Genomic DNA, 16608 nt, shown 5'->3' with positions numbered 1-16608 from the left:
AAATTTATTTCCTTAAATGAAATTTATTTCCTTTAAATGAAATTTATTTCCTTAAATGAACTTTATTTCCTTTAAATGAAATTTATTTCCTTTAAATGAAATTTATTTCCTTAAATGAAATTTATTTCCTTTAAATGAAATTTATTTCCTTAAATGAAATTTATTTCCTTAAATGGAATTGATTTCCTTTAAATGAAATTTATTTCCTTAAATGAAATTATTTCCTTAAAATGAACTTTATTTCCTTAAATGAAATTGATTTCCTTAAAATGAACTTGTTTTCCTTAAATGAAATTTATTTCCTTTAAATGAACTTGATTTCCTTAAATGAAATTTATTTCCTTTAAATGAAATTTATTTCCTTACATGAACTTTATTTCCTTTAAAATAACTGTATTTCCTTACATGAACTTCATTTCCTTTAAATGAACTTCTTAATTTTATTTGAATGAACTTTATTTCCTTTAAATGAACTTTATTTCCTTTAAAGTAACTCTATTTCCTTTAAATGAAATTTATTTCCTTAAATGAAATTTATTTCCTTTAAAATAACTTTATTATTTTCTTTAAATGAAGTTCTTTATTTTCTTTAAATGAACTTCTTAATTTTATTTAAATGAAATTTATTTCCTTTAAATGAAATTTATTTCCTTACATGAAATTTATTTCCTTTAAATGAAATTGATTTCCTTACATGAAATTGATTTCCTTACATGAAATTTATTTCCTTAAATGAACTTCTTAATTTTATTTAAATGAACTTTATTTCCTTTAAAATAACTGTATTTCCTTTAAATGACCTTTATTTTCTTTAAAATAGCTCTATTTCCTTAAATGAACTTTATTATTTCCTTAAATGAACTTTATTTTCTTTAAAAGAACTTTTCTATTTCCTTAAATGAACTTTATTATTTCCTTAAATGAACTTTATTTCCTTTAATGAACTTTATTTTCTTTCAAAGAACTTTCCTATTTTCTTTCAAAGAACTTTTCTATTTTCTTTCAAAGAACTTTTCTATTTTCTTTCAAAGAACTTTATTATTTTCTTTCAAAGATCTCAGTCCTTAGTTGTTATAAATTCAGGATTTCAGGTTGGTCTTTCAAATGCTCTTTGTTGTTGGTCAGGAGTGTCTGAATCCTGCAGAAAAATCAGATTGCAGGGATTGAATTAAAGCCTTTTAAATTAAATTAAAATGAAATTGAAATTTTAATTTCATTTAAATTAAAGCCTTTGGATAAATTAAAGTATAATAAGGCAGAGGTGAAAGTTTAGGTTTTAGCATGAGTGAGTGAGTAAATAAAATTAGTAAATAGAATAAGTTTTAAGTGCTTTTAATAAGTAAAAATGCCAAAAAAAAAAAGTGCTGCATGTTCTAGTGAAATCTGAAAATCACAGTCCTGGGCAGCAGAGTTTCCTTGGAGGCTCCAAGAATTTCATTTCAGCAATAAATGGAATTAGAGTTAAAAATATTGCTTGTGTTTTTTAGTTAAAATAAAATAGACCATGCATGTGGTTTATACATAGCCTGGCGTGCTAAAACACTGAAATTCTCATGAGTTAAATTATTATTGAATTCTAAATAGTGAAATTCCAATAAATTAAATTCTCATTGAATTCTAAATAGTGAAATTCTCATTGAATTCTAAATAGCGAAATTCCAATAAATTAAATTCTCATTGAATTCTAAATAGTGAAATTCTCATAAATTAAATTCTCATTGAATTCTAAATAGCGAAATTCCAATAAATTAAATTCTCATTGAATTCTAAATAGCGAAATTCCAATAAATTAAATTCTCATTGAATTCTAAATAGCGAAATTCCAATAAATTAAATTCTCATTGAATTCTAAATAGCGAAATTCCAATAAATTAAATTAAATTCTCATTGAATTCTAAATAGCGAAATTCCCATAAATTAAATTCTCATTGAATTCTAAACAGCGAAATTCCAATAAATTAAATTAAATTCTCATTGAATTCTAAACAGCGAAATTCTCATTGAATTCTAAATAGCAAAATTCTAAATAGCCCTGCTGGGACCACCAGGAGCAGCTTCTGCTTCAGTTTAAAACTCTTGAGCCAAAACTTAACCTGGACTTTACAGTCTGTGACTTTTAAATTTAAAAATGAATTTTAAATTGCTTTCTGCAATAAATCACTTTGTAGCAATTATTAGCTGCTTGTATTTTTGAAGAAAACAACCCAAAATTTGGGGCCTGAGAGCACCAGGGGAGCAAAACCAGTGAAGGATTCCTGAGTCAGAAATAGAATTTAATAGGAAAAAAAAAACAAAAAAAGGGAAAATAAAATAAGTAAAAAAGCAAAGCCCTGCCAGAGTGAGAAGCTGACAGCAGTCCAGGTGAGGGGATCCTGTAGAAAGTTCTGGTAACTCTTGTGCTCTGGAATCCAGGGGGTAAAGGATGAGGATTGGGCAGGAATGTGTCACAGATGTGAGTGTGGAACTCATCTTTGGATGGGGAATTTGAAGAAAGAATAGAAATTATAACAAGTTTTGGTATAGAAGAAAAAAATCGCTGAGCCAGTTTTATTGGGTAACTAAGAAAGCAAAGGGGAAAATGAGTTGGAAGGGATTTTATGACTTAAAGCAAAGGATAAACTCACCTCAATCAAAAGATGTTTTTACCAAGCAAAAAGATTTTCACAAACAAAAACGCCAATGTTGCAAGTAAAAAAAAAAATCTCAAAATTTTTCACTGCAAAAAAACTGAAAAAACCAACTTCTGTCTTAAACTGTGACACACTGACTTGTTGTGATTGGAAAATAAAAACAGGAATATGGAGATGTCAGCAGTCATGATTGGCTGTAGGGAACAGTCAAAGCATTGATTGGTTCCATGTTTGAAGATGCTCTGCAATGAAAAGGAAATAATGGAACCAGAGCTGGAGTTGGCTTCAGACAAACCCACAGCAGGGGCTGGAAAAATAATAAATACATTGCTGCATCATTTGGATACCATAAACAGCATTTTAAATAATAAATACATTGCTGCATCATTTGGACACAATAAACAGCATTTTAAATAATAAATACATTGCTGCATCATTTGGATACCATAAACAGCATTTTAAATAATAAATTAATTGCTGGACCAGCAAATCTTTGTCCTTCCCAGCAGCACATCAGTGTCCAAAGGCAAAGAGTCACAAGAGTTGAAGTCCACGCTAAAAGTTTTTGGTGTGGAGTTCTATTTAGAAGTGAAATCCCCAAAATTGCAGCTGCAGCTCCTCCCTTCTCCTGGGCAGTGATGGTGGTGGTGAGGGGAGAAAAGAAAAAAAAGAGAGAGAGAAAACACCAGAACATCTCTGCCCAGTGCATAGATTCTTACACACAAATTACCCAAAAACACAAACTCAAACCATTTCTTCTTAACTCACCAGAATTTTAGTTTCTCAGCACGCCAGGTTCTGTTCAAACTGCACACGTGGTCTGTCTTGTTCTGTCTAAAACGTGCAGGCAATATTCTTTTATTTGATATTTTATTCTTTTATTTGATATTTTATTATGTCTAGAGCTGTGCTCTTGGAGCCTTCATGGAGATTTGTTTTCGAGACTTGTTCTCTACCCTGATATTTGTGTTTTTGAGCTCTCATTGATCTCTCTCTGAGCATCTCAGGCCTCTGTTTCAGACTCCACCGTGTGAGTTCTGCTCCACCCTTCCCCTCTCCCAATTTTCCTCCCATCTCTCAGAAACAGCAGCTCTGCATCACCAGCACGAGAGACTCGAGGCTGTTCTCGGGGACTCTTGATTATTTTAATGGAATAATTTGATAATTGCTCTGAAACTCTTTGAAGCTCAGCGTTTTTTGTTTTTTTTTTTTCCAAGAGCTCTGCACAGCTCCCAGTGAGTGAAGTGGCAGAAATTGGTTTTTGACAGCGTGCAGAACTTGGTGCAGCATGAGAACACCAATGGCTTGGAGAGCTCTGGCTGTTGGTTTCTCAAGGCTTGCATCAGCTCTGGTGTTTTCTGCTGGCTCTGAAGATCTTTTTTTTTTAAACCTAAATGCACTCAAAGTGCACCTATAAAATGCAGAACTCCCATCTCTTGCCTCTGGTCTGTACATCAAAGGAAGCTTGGGGTTTTTCATTCATTGCCAGACAAGAATTTCCAGGCTTAATTAAGAATTAATAGGTGCCACCCATTGTGTTTAAAATAGTCCAGAATTTGGAATACTTGGGCCCAAGAAATGCCATCACAGCCTTTCCTCACAGCTCCACCCACCCAAGCGTTTGGCACCGGTTAGAACAGCAGAAATCAGATTTATTCTGTGGAATTCTGTTCATTTAACCCTTGCAAAGTGTCACTGATGAGAAGGGAACGGAAATCCCTCAGTGGGAGGAGCAGAGAGCTGTCTGTGCTTGATCCTGACTGCAAGAATCCTCTCTTTAGTGTCGATTCCAAACCTGGTGAGGGAAGAATGTGAAAGGGGAGTTGTTTTAAGCCTTAAATCAGTGCCAGTGCACGTTTTGCTCTGGGTATTTATGGCATAAGAGCTGGTGTTGGTGGATGGAATTGTTTGGGCACAGGAGTTTCTGTTGGGAGTGCTCTGAAACCAATTCCCTTGAGAAAGAAATGGGATAAAATTTCCTCCTCCTGTCGAATCCCAGGCAAGAACATGTCACAAACGTTACCTGTTTTTTTAATTTAGACCTCTGCCTGCAGCAGGTGAGTTCTGTTAAATGTGCATAAAGTGAGGAGAGCTGCCTTAAAAGACATGATTTAATGTCCATGGAGTTTCTGTGCTTATAACAATATTTATTTAGCCATAACAACACCCAGTGCCCATATTAACACCACGAGTGTGTTGTTTTCAGCAGAAGGCAAGTGTAAAATTCACAGTTCAGCTCTGTGTCCTGAACTGCCACTTGGCAATACTAAAATAAGTGAAATTCCCCCAATCCTGGGAAGGATTTGAAGGTGTTTTCATAACAAGGATCACAGAGTCACTCTTTTCTTGCACCTTCACCTCTTGTCTGGAGCACAGCTGGGTGGGAAAAGGGGGAGCAGCCCTGGGAAAAGGGGGGACAAGGGTGGGGAAAGGGCTGTGAGAGCTGGATCCCTGCTCCAGGGCCAGCAGCTCCCGTCCCCTGGGTGTGAAAGGGAAAATCCTCTGCCTGCAGAAAGCAGGAAATGCAGTGAGAGTCCTGCAGAGACTCGTTGGGATAATGCCCAAATTACAGCCCTGCACAGGGGCAGGGACAGGCATCTCCTGCAGCTCGGAGTTACTCACAGCTTTGTGCCACTGGTTTTATTCCAGAGGCACAGGAGCAGCTCAGCCAGCAGCACAATCCCCTGTGTTCGTGAGTGTTTGGTACAAAAAAGAATCACTCACCCTGGCAAAGAGGATTTCCCTCGAGGGAAAGGAGTTCTTGTTCCACGAGAAAAGAGGAGCAGGGTGTTCCAGCCTTCATTTCAAACAGGTGAAGTGAGAAAAGGTGTGAGGGAACATTTGGGAACAGAGGAGCACTGAGCTGAAACCTGAACAGGTCAGACAGGCTGAGTCCACTGAGCCCAGAGGATTGAGAAGTTCCACAGAATTAAGGTTGGGGAAAACCCCAGGGAAGGAAAGTGGACACTAAACAAAGATTTTTCTGTGCTGCTCTCCATTTTAATTCCCAAAAATTCTCGCCTGATTTTACTGGAAGACTTTCAGCCTGGGCTGGGAGTGCAGGAAGATCCTTTGCAGAGGTTTGGTTTGGAGTTGGGGTGCTGGTGAATTCCCCAGTGGGTGATAATTAACAATGTGCTGCCCTGGGTGGATTCTTCACCACGAGCAGCTTGGATGTTTGCCTTCATTGCTGCAGGATTACTCAGCCCAGAAATTTCTGCTGAATTGCTGCTGGGCACTTCCACACGCACAGGCTGTGATAAATAATTGATTCCAAGTGCAGCTGGAAGGTGTGGGACACACCTGGGTGATGTGACAGCGTTTTCACACCCCTTCCCATTGAAAATGCAAAAGGATTTTGGGTATCCCTAAGCTCTTCCACCCATTTCCCTTAAATTTAATTCCTGTTTTAAATGCACGATGAATCTCCATCTGTGCTCCTGTGTTCTCTGATTTCAAAACAATCCCCACAAAGAGAACGTGGTGGCTTGAGGAACATAATAAAACTTTTTTTTTTTGGACACTGCAGATACAAGCACCAAGAAAATCTCGAGGAAAAGTGATCTGGAAAAAAAAAAAATCAGGATGTCAGAGCTCCCCTTTTCTCTCTTCAAGCCACAAAAATCCTTTCTTTGGGAAGTTGACAAATTCCTGTTAAGTGAAAGTAGAGTGAGGATCTTAATTAGGGTGGTGGGAGGTTTGCCTGGCACAAGTTTGGGGACCCCTGGCTGGGAGGAACAAAGCCCCCACGTCAGTTTGCTGAGGAGGAGTGGGAAAGGGGCCTGTGGAAGCTCTAATTAGGGTGGTAATTAAGGAGCAAGTTGGTTTTTTGGTGTGGTTTTCTTTTTTTTTTTTTTTTTTTTCTGGGTGTTGAGGAACGTTCTGTGGCTGCTGCTCAGTTTCTGACAAGATGTCAACGCTGGGGTTTCAGCAGCCCAGTGGGGTGAGCCTGAATTTTGTGCAGCCAGCTGAGGAATGGCTGTGTCTGGAGGAGCCCTCCAGGCTCCCACATCCCAAAAATTTGGGAAGAGGAGCTGCTGCAGATGCAGGTTTCCCCTCGCTGCTGCAGTGTGGGGGTTTTGGAGCAATCTGAGTGCAGAGGATCCTGCAGGAATGGAACTGGAGAACGGCTGGGATGGGAATGTTCATCCTGGAGGGATTGGAGGCTGCTCGAGCTTCCAAAAAACTCCAATCCCAGGGCAGGTCAGGGTACAGGGATGTGCCCATAAGGCAGCAGGTGACAATCCCATTGTCCTTCCCCATTCCCAGTGTCCTTCCCCTTTCCCATTGTCCTTCCCCCATTGTCCTTCCCCATTCCCATTGTCCTTCCCCATTCCCAGTGTCCTTCCCCCATTGTCCTTCCCCATTCCCAGTGTCCTTCCCTGTTTAAGCAGCAGGGACTGAGCCCTGCACCCAGCAGGGTTTCAAGATTTTATTGAAGAATTGATGAGACATTTCCAATTCTTTATTGAGGAATTGATAAGACATTTCCAGTTCTTTATTGGGGAATTGATAGCACATCTCCAATTCTTTATTGAGGAATTGATAGCACATCTCCAATTCTTTATTGAGGAATTGATAGCACATCTCCAAGCCTATATTGAGGAATTGATAGCACATTTCCTGTTAATAAATGGGAGGGACTTTTGGAAGGGGTGGGAGGGTTCTTGTTTTGATCCTGACTCTCCTGGGTGTCCCCCTGACCCTTTTCTGGCCCCGTGGCTGCCTGAGCAGTTGCTGCTCTTCCCTTTCTGCTCTCAGGCTTTGCTTGATTTGCTCTTTGAAGCGTTTTTGTCCCTCAGGCAGGGCCTGTCCTGCTCTTGATAAAAGTCAGGGAGGACACATTTCACCCTCGCAGGCTATGCTTTATTCTCAGCTCTTGGAGGCTGCTGTCCCCCTGTCCTGCTGCACTCTGCCACCCTCTCATGAAGGGACAGGGCAGGGGGGACCAGGGCACAAAGTCCCTGCTCATTAATGGGGCAGGAGCTGAACCAGAGCAGGCAATCTTTGATTCTTCTCTAGACTTTGTGTATTCCCTGCTTGCAAAATAATCCCCACAAACAGAACGTGGTGGCTTGAGGGACATAATGAAACTTTTTTTTTTTGGACACTGCAGATATAAACGTCAATAAACTCCTAAGGAAAACTGATCTGGGAAAAAAAAATCTGAATGTCAGAGCTCCCCTTTTCTCTCTTCAAGCAACAAAAATTCTTGTTTCTTTAGGAAGTTGCATGGGAATATTTTATGAGTAAACCCCTTGTAATCATGGTTTGTGAAAGTACTCAATTGTAATAATGGTTTATTGTCCCCAGACAGTGCTGGCTCACATTAGAAAAGCTTGGAAAAGTGAATTTTACTTGGGCAGGGAAATTGCAAAAAAAACCCTTTATGGATTTAAATGCACACCTTAATAACACAGGAAACCTTTCTTGTGAGCTTCAGCCTCCCTGGTGCTGCTTGGGAGGTATAAAGCAGATTTATTCCACGCCTTGGCTTCCTCCATTCCTGCTTCTTCTCCTGGAGCTGGAATTGGACAATTAACCCCAATGTGGAAATGGCCCAAAACTTAGAAAAGTGTGAAAACTCCTGACTTGGCCTCAATCTTGGGTGTAGCCTCAGCCAGGCTCTTGTGCTGCCCAAGGTGAATCCTTGGAAGCCTTTTAATAAATCCCTACTATTTACCTAAAATACCTTTTAAATACTTAAACACCCTTTTAATAAACACATTTTAATATAAATCCCTGCTTTATTCCTTGAACACTGTCCAGCCTCCTGTTGCAGGCAGCCTCACCACAACTTCCCAGTGCTGTGACCTTGCCTTTGTTGTGCTTTTCCAGTCCCCAGGATCAACGGGCACCCCAAGCTGGACAGGCACCGTGAGCACCCCCCTGGCTACGACAGCTCCTCCACCATGATGAGCAGCGAGCTGGAGTCCAGCAGCTTCATCGACTCTGAGGATGATGACAACACCAGCAGGTACAGCCCACACAGCTCCTGGCATCTTCTTGGGCTCTTCTGATTTCATTTTCTCTTTTTTTCTTTTTTTTATTTTTTTATTTGTTTATTTTTAATTTTATTTTCGTTTCATTTCTTCTGGGATTTGAGCACTGGTTATCCATCAATGCCATCACTGTGTGGAGTCACTCCTCAGTTATTAGGGCACTGTCCAGGCTGTCCAAACCTCTGCTCCAGTTGAAAGCAAAGCTCTGCTCCTTTCCTTTTCACAGCAAGAGTGGCCACGTTTCAAGATCAAAGCGCTGTGCAACTGCCTGCCTGTTTATAAAGTAATGGTGTGAATATTAAAACACTGTCAGCACAGATTCCTAATAAGTGTGCACTTCACTGGAGCTCAATTATAAAGGAATTCCTGGATAATTGCATAGTCTGAGACCTATGAGCAGTTCAGGAATTCATCAAAGTTAATGCTGTTGCAAAGGCAGCCTGGGCTGCCATGCATTTATGGTTTCTTCATTATTTCTTTTCTTTTTGTGCAGGCAATTATTCCCCACTTGAAAAATACCTCTCATTTCAAGACATTTTTTTGTTATATCTACAGATATTTTTGTTTTTCTTTAAGAAGTCTTCAAGTCAATACATTTCATGGATTCAAAATACTTATTTTCATGGATGTAAAACCAATCAAAACTATTTTTCTTCCTTTTCCTGGTCACGTTCTCTAGAATATTCTTCCTTTTCTTGGTCACTGGCTCTAGAGCTGTTGTTTATCCTCGTGGACTCTGAAAATCCCTCATGGATTTGTCAGAGAACAGCAGGGTGACAGATCTCTGGTGGGTCACAGGGATCTGCAGCTAAAACTGGTAAGGTAGAACGTGGCAATTTTAATAAAAACAGCAATTTTATCACTGGAGATCCTGAAGCCCTTGCTGTGTTTGCAAACATGATCAGCTTCTGGATCTTGGTGGATCTTGAAGTTGATCAGGGCTTAAAGAGCTCACAGTTGTGATTAAAGGCTGAGTGTTCCCAAAGGGCTGAAAGGGTAACTAAATTGGAGATTTAATCCTGAATTAGTTTCAAGAACTTACTTTGCAGTCCCAGTGAAGTGCAGGGTGTCCCTGGACATGGCAGGGGCTGGAATGAGATGAGTTTCAAGTCCCTTCCAACCCAAACCGTTCCATGGTGAAGCTGACAACACCTGGAGATACAAAAAAATCACATTTCTGGATATTCATGAGCAAGATCAGTCCTTAACCCCGAATGCACCCTGAGCCCTCCCCTAAAAACTCGAACCCACAACAACAACAAGAAGAAGCCTGCAGCTGATTTGGGTTTCTTGTAAATAAAAGAATAATTTCCATGGCAGCAGGCAGTGCAGTGGGGCAGGATTAGCTCAGGGTGCTCACTGGGCCACATTAGAACAGACCCAGTGAAATATTTCTGTATGAATTAAAATCATCCAACTTCCTGAGTCTGACCTGAGAAGAAAGAGATTCTTGGAAGCTGCTGTGCCTGCCTTTCCCTCTGGAGGCTGGGGCAGGAGTTTTTTGGCACAGGGAAGAGCTGCCAGGCCAGCTAGTCAGGAAGAACCACTCAGAGGAATGCTCCAAGGTATGCTGTTGTGTTCCAGGGATGATGTTCTCAGGCACAGGAGACTTTGTGCTGGCAGGGAGAAGTTTTCTGTAGAGGCAAATCAGGCAAAGAGCAAATGGAGAAGGTTCCAGAGCTGCTGCTGGAGGCACCAGGCTGGGCACAGAGGGGGCAGAGGGGTGAGTTTGGGTGTGGGGACACCAGGGTGGGCACAGAGGGCTCAGTTTGGGTGTGGGGACACCAGGGTGGGCACAGAGGGGTCAGAAGGTTCATTTTGGTTCCTGCTGGGCACATCAGAGTGGGCACACAGGGCTCAGTTTGGTCCTGGTGGGCACACAGGGCTCAGTTTGGGTCCTGGTGGGCACACAGGGCTCAGTTTGGTCCTGATGGGCACAGAGGGCTCAGTTTGGGTTCTGGTGGGCACACAGGGCTCAGTTTGGTTCTGATGGGCACACAGGGCTCAGTTTGGGTTCTGGTGGGCACACAGGGCTCAGTTTGGTTCTGATGGGCACACAGGGCTCAGTTTGGGTCCTGGTGGGCACACAGGGCTCAGTTTGGTTCTGATGGGCACACAGGGCTCAGTTTGGTTCTGGTGGGCACACAGGGCTCAGTTTGGGTTCTGATGGGCACACAGGGCTCAGTTTGGGTTCTGATGGGCACACAGGGCTCAGTTTGGTTCTGGTGGGCACACAGGGCTCAGTTTGGTTCTGGTGGGCACACAGGGCTCAGTTTGGGTTCTGGTGGGCACACAGGGCTCAGTTTGGGTTCTGATGGGCACACAGGGCTCAGTTTGGGTCCTGGTGGGCACACAGGGCTCAGTTTGGTTCTGATGGGCACACAGGGCTCAGTTTGGTTCTGATGGGCACAGAGGGCTCAGTTTGGTTCTGGTGGGCACACAGGGCTCAGTTTGGGTTCTGGTGGGCACACAGGGCTCAGTTTGGTTCTGATGGGCACAGAGGGCTCAGTTTGGGTCCTGGTGGGCACACAGGGCTCAGTTTGGGTCCTGGTGGGCACACAGGGCTCAGTTTGGTTCTGATGGGCACACAGGGCTCAGTTTGGGTCCTGGTGGGCACACAGGGCTCAGTTTGGTTCTGGTGGGCACACAGGGCTCAGTTTGGTTCTGATGGGCACACAGGGCTCAGTTTGGTTCTGGTGGGCACACAGGGCTCAGTTTGGTTCTGATGGGCACACAGGGCTCAGTTTGGTTCTGATGGGCACACAGGGCTCAGTTTGGGTTCTGGTGGGCACACAGGGCTCAGTTTGGTCCTGATGGGCACACAGGGCTCAGTTTGGGTCCTGGTGGGCACACAGGGCTCAGTTTGGTTCTGATGGGCACACAGGGCTCAGTTTGGTTCTGGTGGGCACACAGGGCTCAGTTTGGGTCCTGGTGGGCACACAGGGCTCAGTTTGGGTCCTGGTGGGCACACAGGGCTCAGTTTGGGTCCTGGTGGGCACACAGGGCTCAGTTTGGTCCTGGCAGACCCAGCCCTGCAGGGTTCTGTGTGAGGGGGGTGTGAGGTGGGAAGGTTGGTGCTGTCCTGGAGGGGAAGGGGCTCTGAGGATGAGGATGCTTCTCCGTGTGTTTGATTTAATTTTATTTGAAGTCAGAGCAGTGCAGCAGAGCTGGGCAATCCCCAGCATTGTTGCATTCAGCTAAAGAATAATCTTGTGTTTTGGTGGATTAATGTGGTCACAGACATTCCACAGTGACAGTGGGAGCACAATCATTTATTTCATTTCTTTTTTCAAAGTGTGTTGTAATTGAATGCTTGTGTTTGCCGGTTGGCTTTTGAACACAGGTTGATGTAGGGAATTCACAGTAAAAACCTTTTTTATGTTTTCTCTAAAGTCTTAACAAATCTGAACCTGTAGCTGTAGGATTATTGTCAGCAATTGCTGCTCTCAGTTCAATGCAACTAAAAGAATTCACTGCAAAAAAAATTGTTTATTTCTCATTTAAGAAATCACCATAATTTCTTTTTAAGCCACGTGGATAAGTTTTCTTTAACAAATGTTGCCTTTTTTTCCCTGTCCTTTAGGAACTGTAGAATGGAGAAAAAAATATTACTATTACAAATATTAGAATTTTTTTTAAAATCTCTTCTGTGATATTTATTGGCCTTTGTGCTAGAAGTGCAGTCAGGGTTTTGGGCAGTAGCTGGTGCAGGAAATTAATTGGTAGTGATAATTCCAGATTTGTTTTTCATCTTTGCACTTCGTCTCAAAAGCTCAAATTTGCCATCTTGTCTTGCTCATCAGATTGTAATAATAACAACTTTTACCCTGTATTTCTGGAGATGCTTCAGAGAGCAAAATATTCCTCATTAAAATAAGTTTGAGCTGCTTTTTTAGCATCCAGATGCTCCCAGAATATTAAGAATTCAGCGAGGATGCATCAAGGCTGTGGATTGAGCAGAAATTACAGGGAGAGATGATGAAATGTGCCACAGCTACATGAAAATAGGTGTAAAAATCTTCCTGCAGAGCCTTCTGATCATCAGTTTCGTGCAGCTGATGGGAGAGGCTGTTTTAACTCCCAATTTTTTCCCTGCAATGTTTTGTGTCCCCCTTGAATTAAACCCGAGCTGGGGCTTTTCTGAGGAGCTGATTCTCATTTTTCCATCCTCACATTGAGCAGGATGGCAAAAACACAGCAGAGAACAACTTCACTTCTCACGTGTTGTCACCTGCTAAGGGGAGCTCAGAGATTTGCCAGGAAACTTCAGGTTTTGCTGGTTTAATTTGAGAGAAAAAATGTCCTTTTCTGAGAGAAGGCAGCTCCACTGTGGAGTGAGCAACGAGCCTTGGCTTTGCTCAGATTCTCCTCAACTGGGAGGTTTCACCTGAATCCTCTGGTGAGATGTTCTGGGAGGGAGGAAGAGGAGGAGAAGGAAATGGGAGAGGAAGCAGGAAAGGGGGAAAATATTGATAGCAAAATGAAAGAGGAGATTTTTGTGTCAAGCCCGGTTTTGGGAGCTCTGGGTTTGACACCTCCTTATTTTTCCTTATTTTCCCAACCCCAGGTGCTGTGTGAGCTGTTTCCACACCCCAGGAATTATCACATTTTGGATCTCTTTTTGAAAAAATCCCACCCCTTGTCTCCTCAGGGGAAAAAGGAGTGTGTGAGGTTAACATGCCTGAAATAGTTGTGTGAGCTCGCAGGGAATGTCAGGAGATTCACACCCTCTGTGCAGCTCCAGCACCTCCAGGGGTGATACTTGATAAAAATATTTCAGGCCAGAGGGGTTTCCTGTGCTCTCAGGACACCAAACTCCTTTTTGGAATTGCTGGCATCAAGTTTTGGAGGTATTTTCACATTCCTGCCTGTGGTTGGAACGTGGAAGGCAGGGATGTGGAAACTGGGGGGGAAAAGCCTGGCACTGTTTGTTTTGTGTTGTATAAAGTTGGGTTTTTAAATCTTGGTTAATGATGGAGGATTGCTTTATCTTTGTCTTTTTTTTTTTTTTCTTTTTCCATTCTTAACATATTAAATAGAAGAGAGATGTCTCTCTGGTGTTATAGTGGTATCTTAATAATCTAGGCTTTGTTCCAGGCTCTTGAAATTAATTTGGGCAAATCCATTTCTGTCTCATTCTGCTGTCTGTAAAGTGAGCTTGATAAATGCTGCAAACTCTTAAAGACCTTAAAGATTTCTATGTGAAATGTGGCACATTTAGGTTCTGCAACTTTGAAGAGCCTGGAAAAAACCCACAGCAAAACAAAACTTAACAGAATGTGTGAAGGTGAATCACATTCACTGTCCCCCTGTTCCCAATTTCTGTTTGATTGCTTTAAATGCAAACCTTGGATTCTTGGTGACAGTGGAAGAAAATACAGCACCGTGACAGGACTCACAAAAATGAGCATTAAGGCTTGAACTCAGACTGTTCCCAGAAGAAAACAAATGCTGAATTATACTGTGTAACATTAAATTATTAATTCATTCCTGCTGTTGTTTAGCTGCCGTCTCCTCCTGGGTTGTCTGTGTGATTTCCCCTCTCCTGCTGCTGCAGTGGGGGGCTCTTTCTGGCAGCAAATGCAGGCTCGGCTGAGCCTCGCAGGGCTGACTTTGCTGTCGTTGCCCTCAGGTTGAGCAGCTCCACGGAGCAGAGCACTTCATCCCGGCTCATCCGCAAGCACAAACGCCGGAGGAGGAAACAGAGGATGAGGCAGATTGACAGGGTAAGCCCGGCACCAGCAGCATCCACGGAGCTCAGCTGGCGTTTTTGGAGTGGTGCTGCTCGCTCAGGGAGGGATCCAGGACAGCTCTGTGCCTGTTGGGATTCACTGGGAAGGCTCCCATGTGAATGTCTGCTTTTGAAATTCCACAGCTCCAAAGTCAAGTTTTCACCTCTCTCCTTTCAGCGATCCCATTTCTTGTCTTTTCCAAGATCAGTCTCTGGAGGAGAAGCTCCATTGTGATGTGGGAAGGGTGTGGTTATTGTGCTGAAAAGAGAGAGAAAGGACAGCAACACACACGGGGCTCTTTGGGGAAAAAAAGTCAATTTATTGTACAGACAGTTTGGATTTAAAATGTGTTACATGGAGCCAGGACAGGAGCTCATTGGACAATTGGGAAAAACATCCCTGGGACAGCACCTCAGGATGTGTCCCACGGGAAAGACACCAGGGGTTAATGTTGGTGATGAATTCCACTCTGTTTGTCACCATGTTCTCACCCTGGGAGACTCCTCCCTAACTGAAGCTGCAGTCAGCTTGTCAGCCTGGGAATGGAGCTGAGAGTCAGGAGAAATCCAGGCCTGGAAAAGAATTCCCAAGCTGGAATTCCCCAGCTCTGTGAATGTGTGTGTCCACAGAAGGGGTGTGAGATACCCTGAGACCTGCACTCAGCTCAGGGAGAATTCCAGGTTTATAGGGAATCCCCAATCTTTCCCTTTGCCAGTCCCTGGAGCAGGGTGAGGGTGACCCCATGGACACTCCTGAAGTGCCTGTTGTGTTCCCCCATAAATCTCAGTCTTCACACATGGAAGAATGACCTCACATTTTATCACAGGACAGTGTTTTACAAGATTTTTGATAGGCACCTTTGTATTTAATTTTGGAGGCAGGGGAGTGTCTCTGCTCTCACTTCCTGCTGGATCATGTGCTGTTCACTCCTCCCTTCAAGGAGGAGCTGTGGGTGCAATAATTCACACTCCCCGTGGCACTTCAGGATCTAAGTATTTGCCTGTCAGTCACAGCTAGGGAGCAGAAATAATTCCAGGGGAAGTTCAGTTGAGAAACTTCAATACAGGAACATGCTCTGTGTGTTTTGTGATCAGACCTTTGGAGAAAGTGCAGACTCTGCTCAGATTTCTTTCCTTAACGTTTCTGAGAGAAGCATAATTTTGAGGAAAGCTCAATAATTTCCGGATGCCTTTCAATTGGAAAGCTGTTAATCAATTCCTGATGAGTTAATCCTCAACAATTCTTACTCTGAGCCATTTAAAACCTTGAGATTTTTCTGTTGTGTTTTGCAGTCGTCCTCGTTCAGCAGCATCACTGACTCCACCATGTCCCTAAACATCATCACTGTCACACTCAACATGGGTAAGAGGACGGCCACGGTTTTTTTTCTGATGAATTTCAAGTGCTAGAGATGTATTTTGTGATGGTGAGGGAGCCTTTGGAGCCTGGAGGGAGCTCTTTGGTTTGAAAGGTGAATAAAGAGGATGGCAGCTGAGAGTGTGCCTGGATTCCTAATCCAGAGCTGGGCCATTTTCACCAGTGTTATTTCTATACCAGTGTTCCTTCCAGGGAAGGAGCTGGAACTCCAGGATGTGGAGTTAATGGTGAGGGGTTAGGGTAGAAGGACACTGGAGCTTTGCATTTCTGCTGCTCCTGTGTTTCATTTGTCAGCCAGACAGAAAAGTGCAGGGCTGCCAACAAATTCAGCACCTTTCAGCAGCACCAAACCCTTCCTGCCTCTCTGACGTGTGGAACAAACATTGCTTAATGTGATCGCTGCTAATTTCCAGGTGTGGACAAATCTTTTCAGTGCTCTTCCTCTTGCTGTTTTTTATGTGTTTTTTAATGTATCACTGTCTTGGATGAAAAAATCCTGTCTTTAGCAGCCTTTCCCTGAAGGTGCCAGGCAAATATTCACCATCAGAGCAGCCTGAGACCATTGCAAATCCAACCTTGCCCCGCTGACGTGTTGAGATGTTTCAGAGCTGAAGCAGCCTCGCTCTTTGCTGTCATTCCAGTCACTTTCTGTTTTTTTTTTTTTCCTTTTCCCCACCCTCCACTTTGTGTCCATCTAGAAAAGTACAACTTCCTGGGAATCAGCATCGTGGGGCAGAGCAATGACCGGGGTGACGGTGGCATCTACATCGGCTCCATCATGAAAGGAGGGGCTGTGGCAGCGGACGGGCGCATCGAGCCAGGGGACATGCTGCTGCAGGTGAGTCCCTGCTGCTGCAGGTGAGTCCC

General features: G+C 43.0%; 1 protein-coding gene across 4 annotated transcripts in view; it reads left to right on the top strand.

The window, feature by feature from the left end:
• Window positions 1-16608, top strand: part of DVL1 (dishevelled segment polarity protein 1) — a 68367-nt gene that overhangs the window by 34946 nt on the left and 16813 nt on the right. For all 4 annotated transcript variants that reach the window (XM_088178789.1, XM_088178788.1, XM_088178791.1 and 1 more), the window contains exons 5-8: window positions 8469-8607; window positions 14265-14358; window positions 15657-15726; window positions 16440-16579. In XM_088178789.1, coding sequence (XP_088034915.1) covers window positions 8469-8607; window positions 14265-14358; window positions 15657-15726; window positions 16440-16579 — 443 coding nt within the window. The remainder of the gene's footprint in view (window positions 1-8468; window positions 8608-14264; window positions 14359-15656; window positions 15727-16439; window positions 16580-16608) is intronic.

The sequence above is a fragment of the Sturnus vulgaris genome, chromosome 25 (genome assembly GCF_052056855.1).
Source record: "Sturnus vulgaris isolate bStuVul1 chromosome 25, bStuVul1.hap1, whole genome shotgun sequence".
Lineage (NCBI taxonomy): Eukaryota > Metazoa > Chordata > Aves > Passeriformes > Sturnidae > Sturnus > Sturnus vulgaris.
This window is presented reverse-complemented; position numbering and strand designations above follow the sequence as displayed.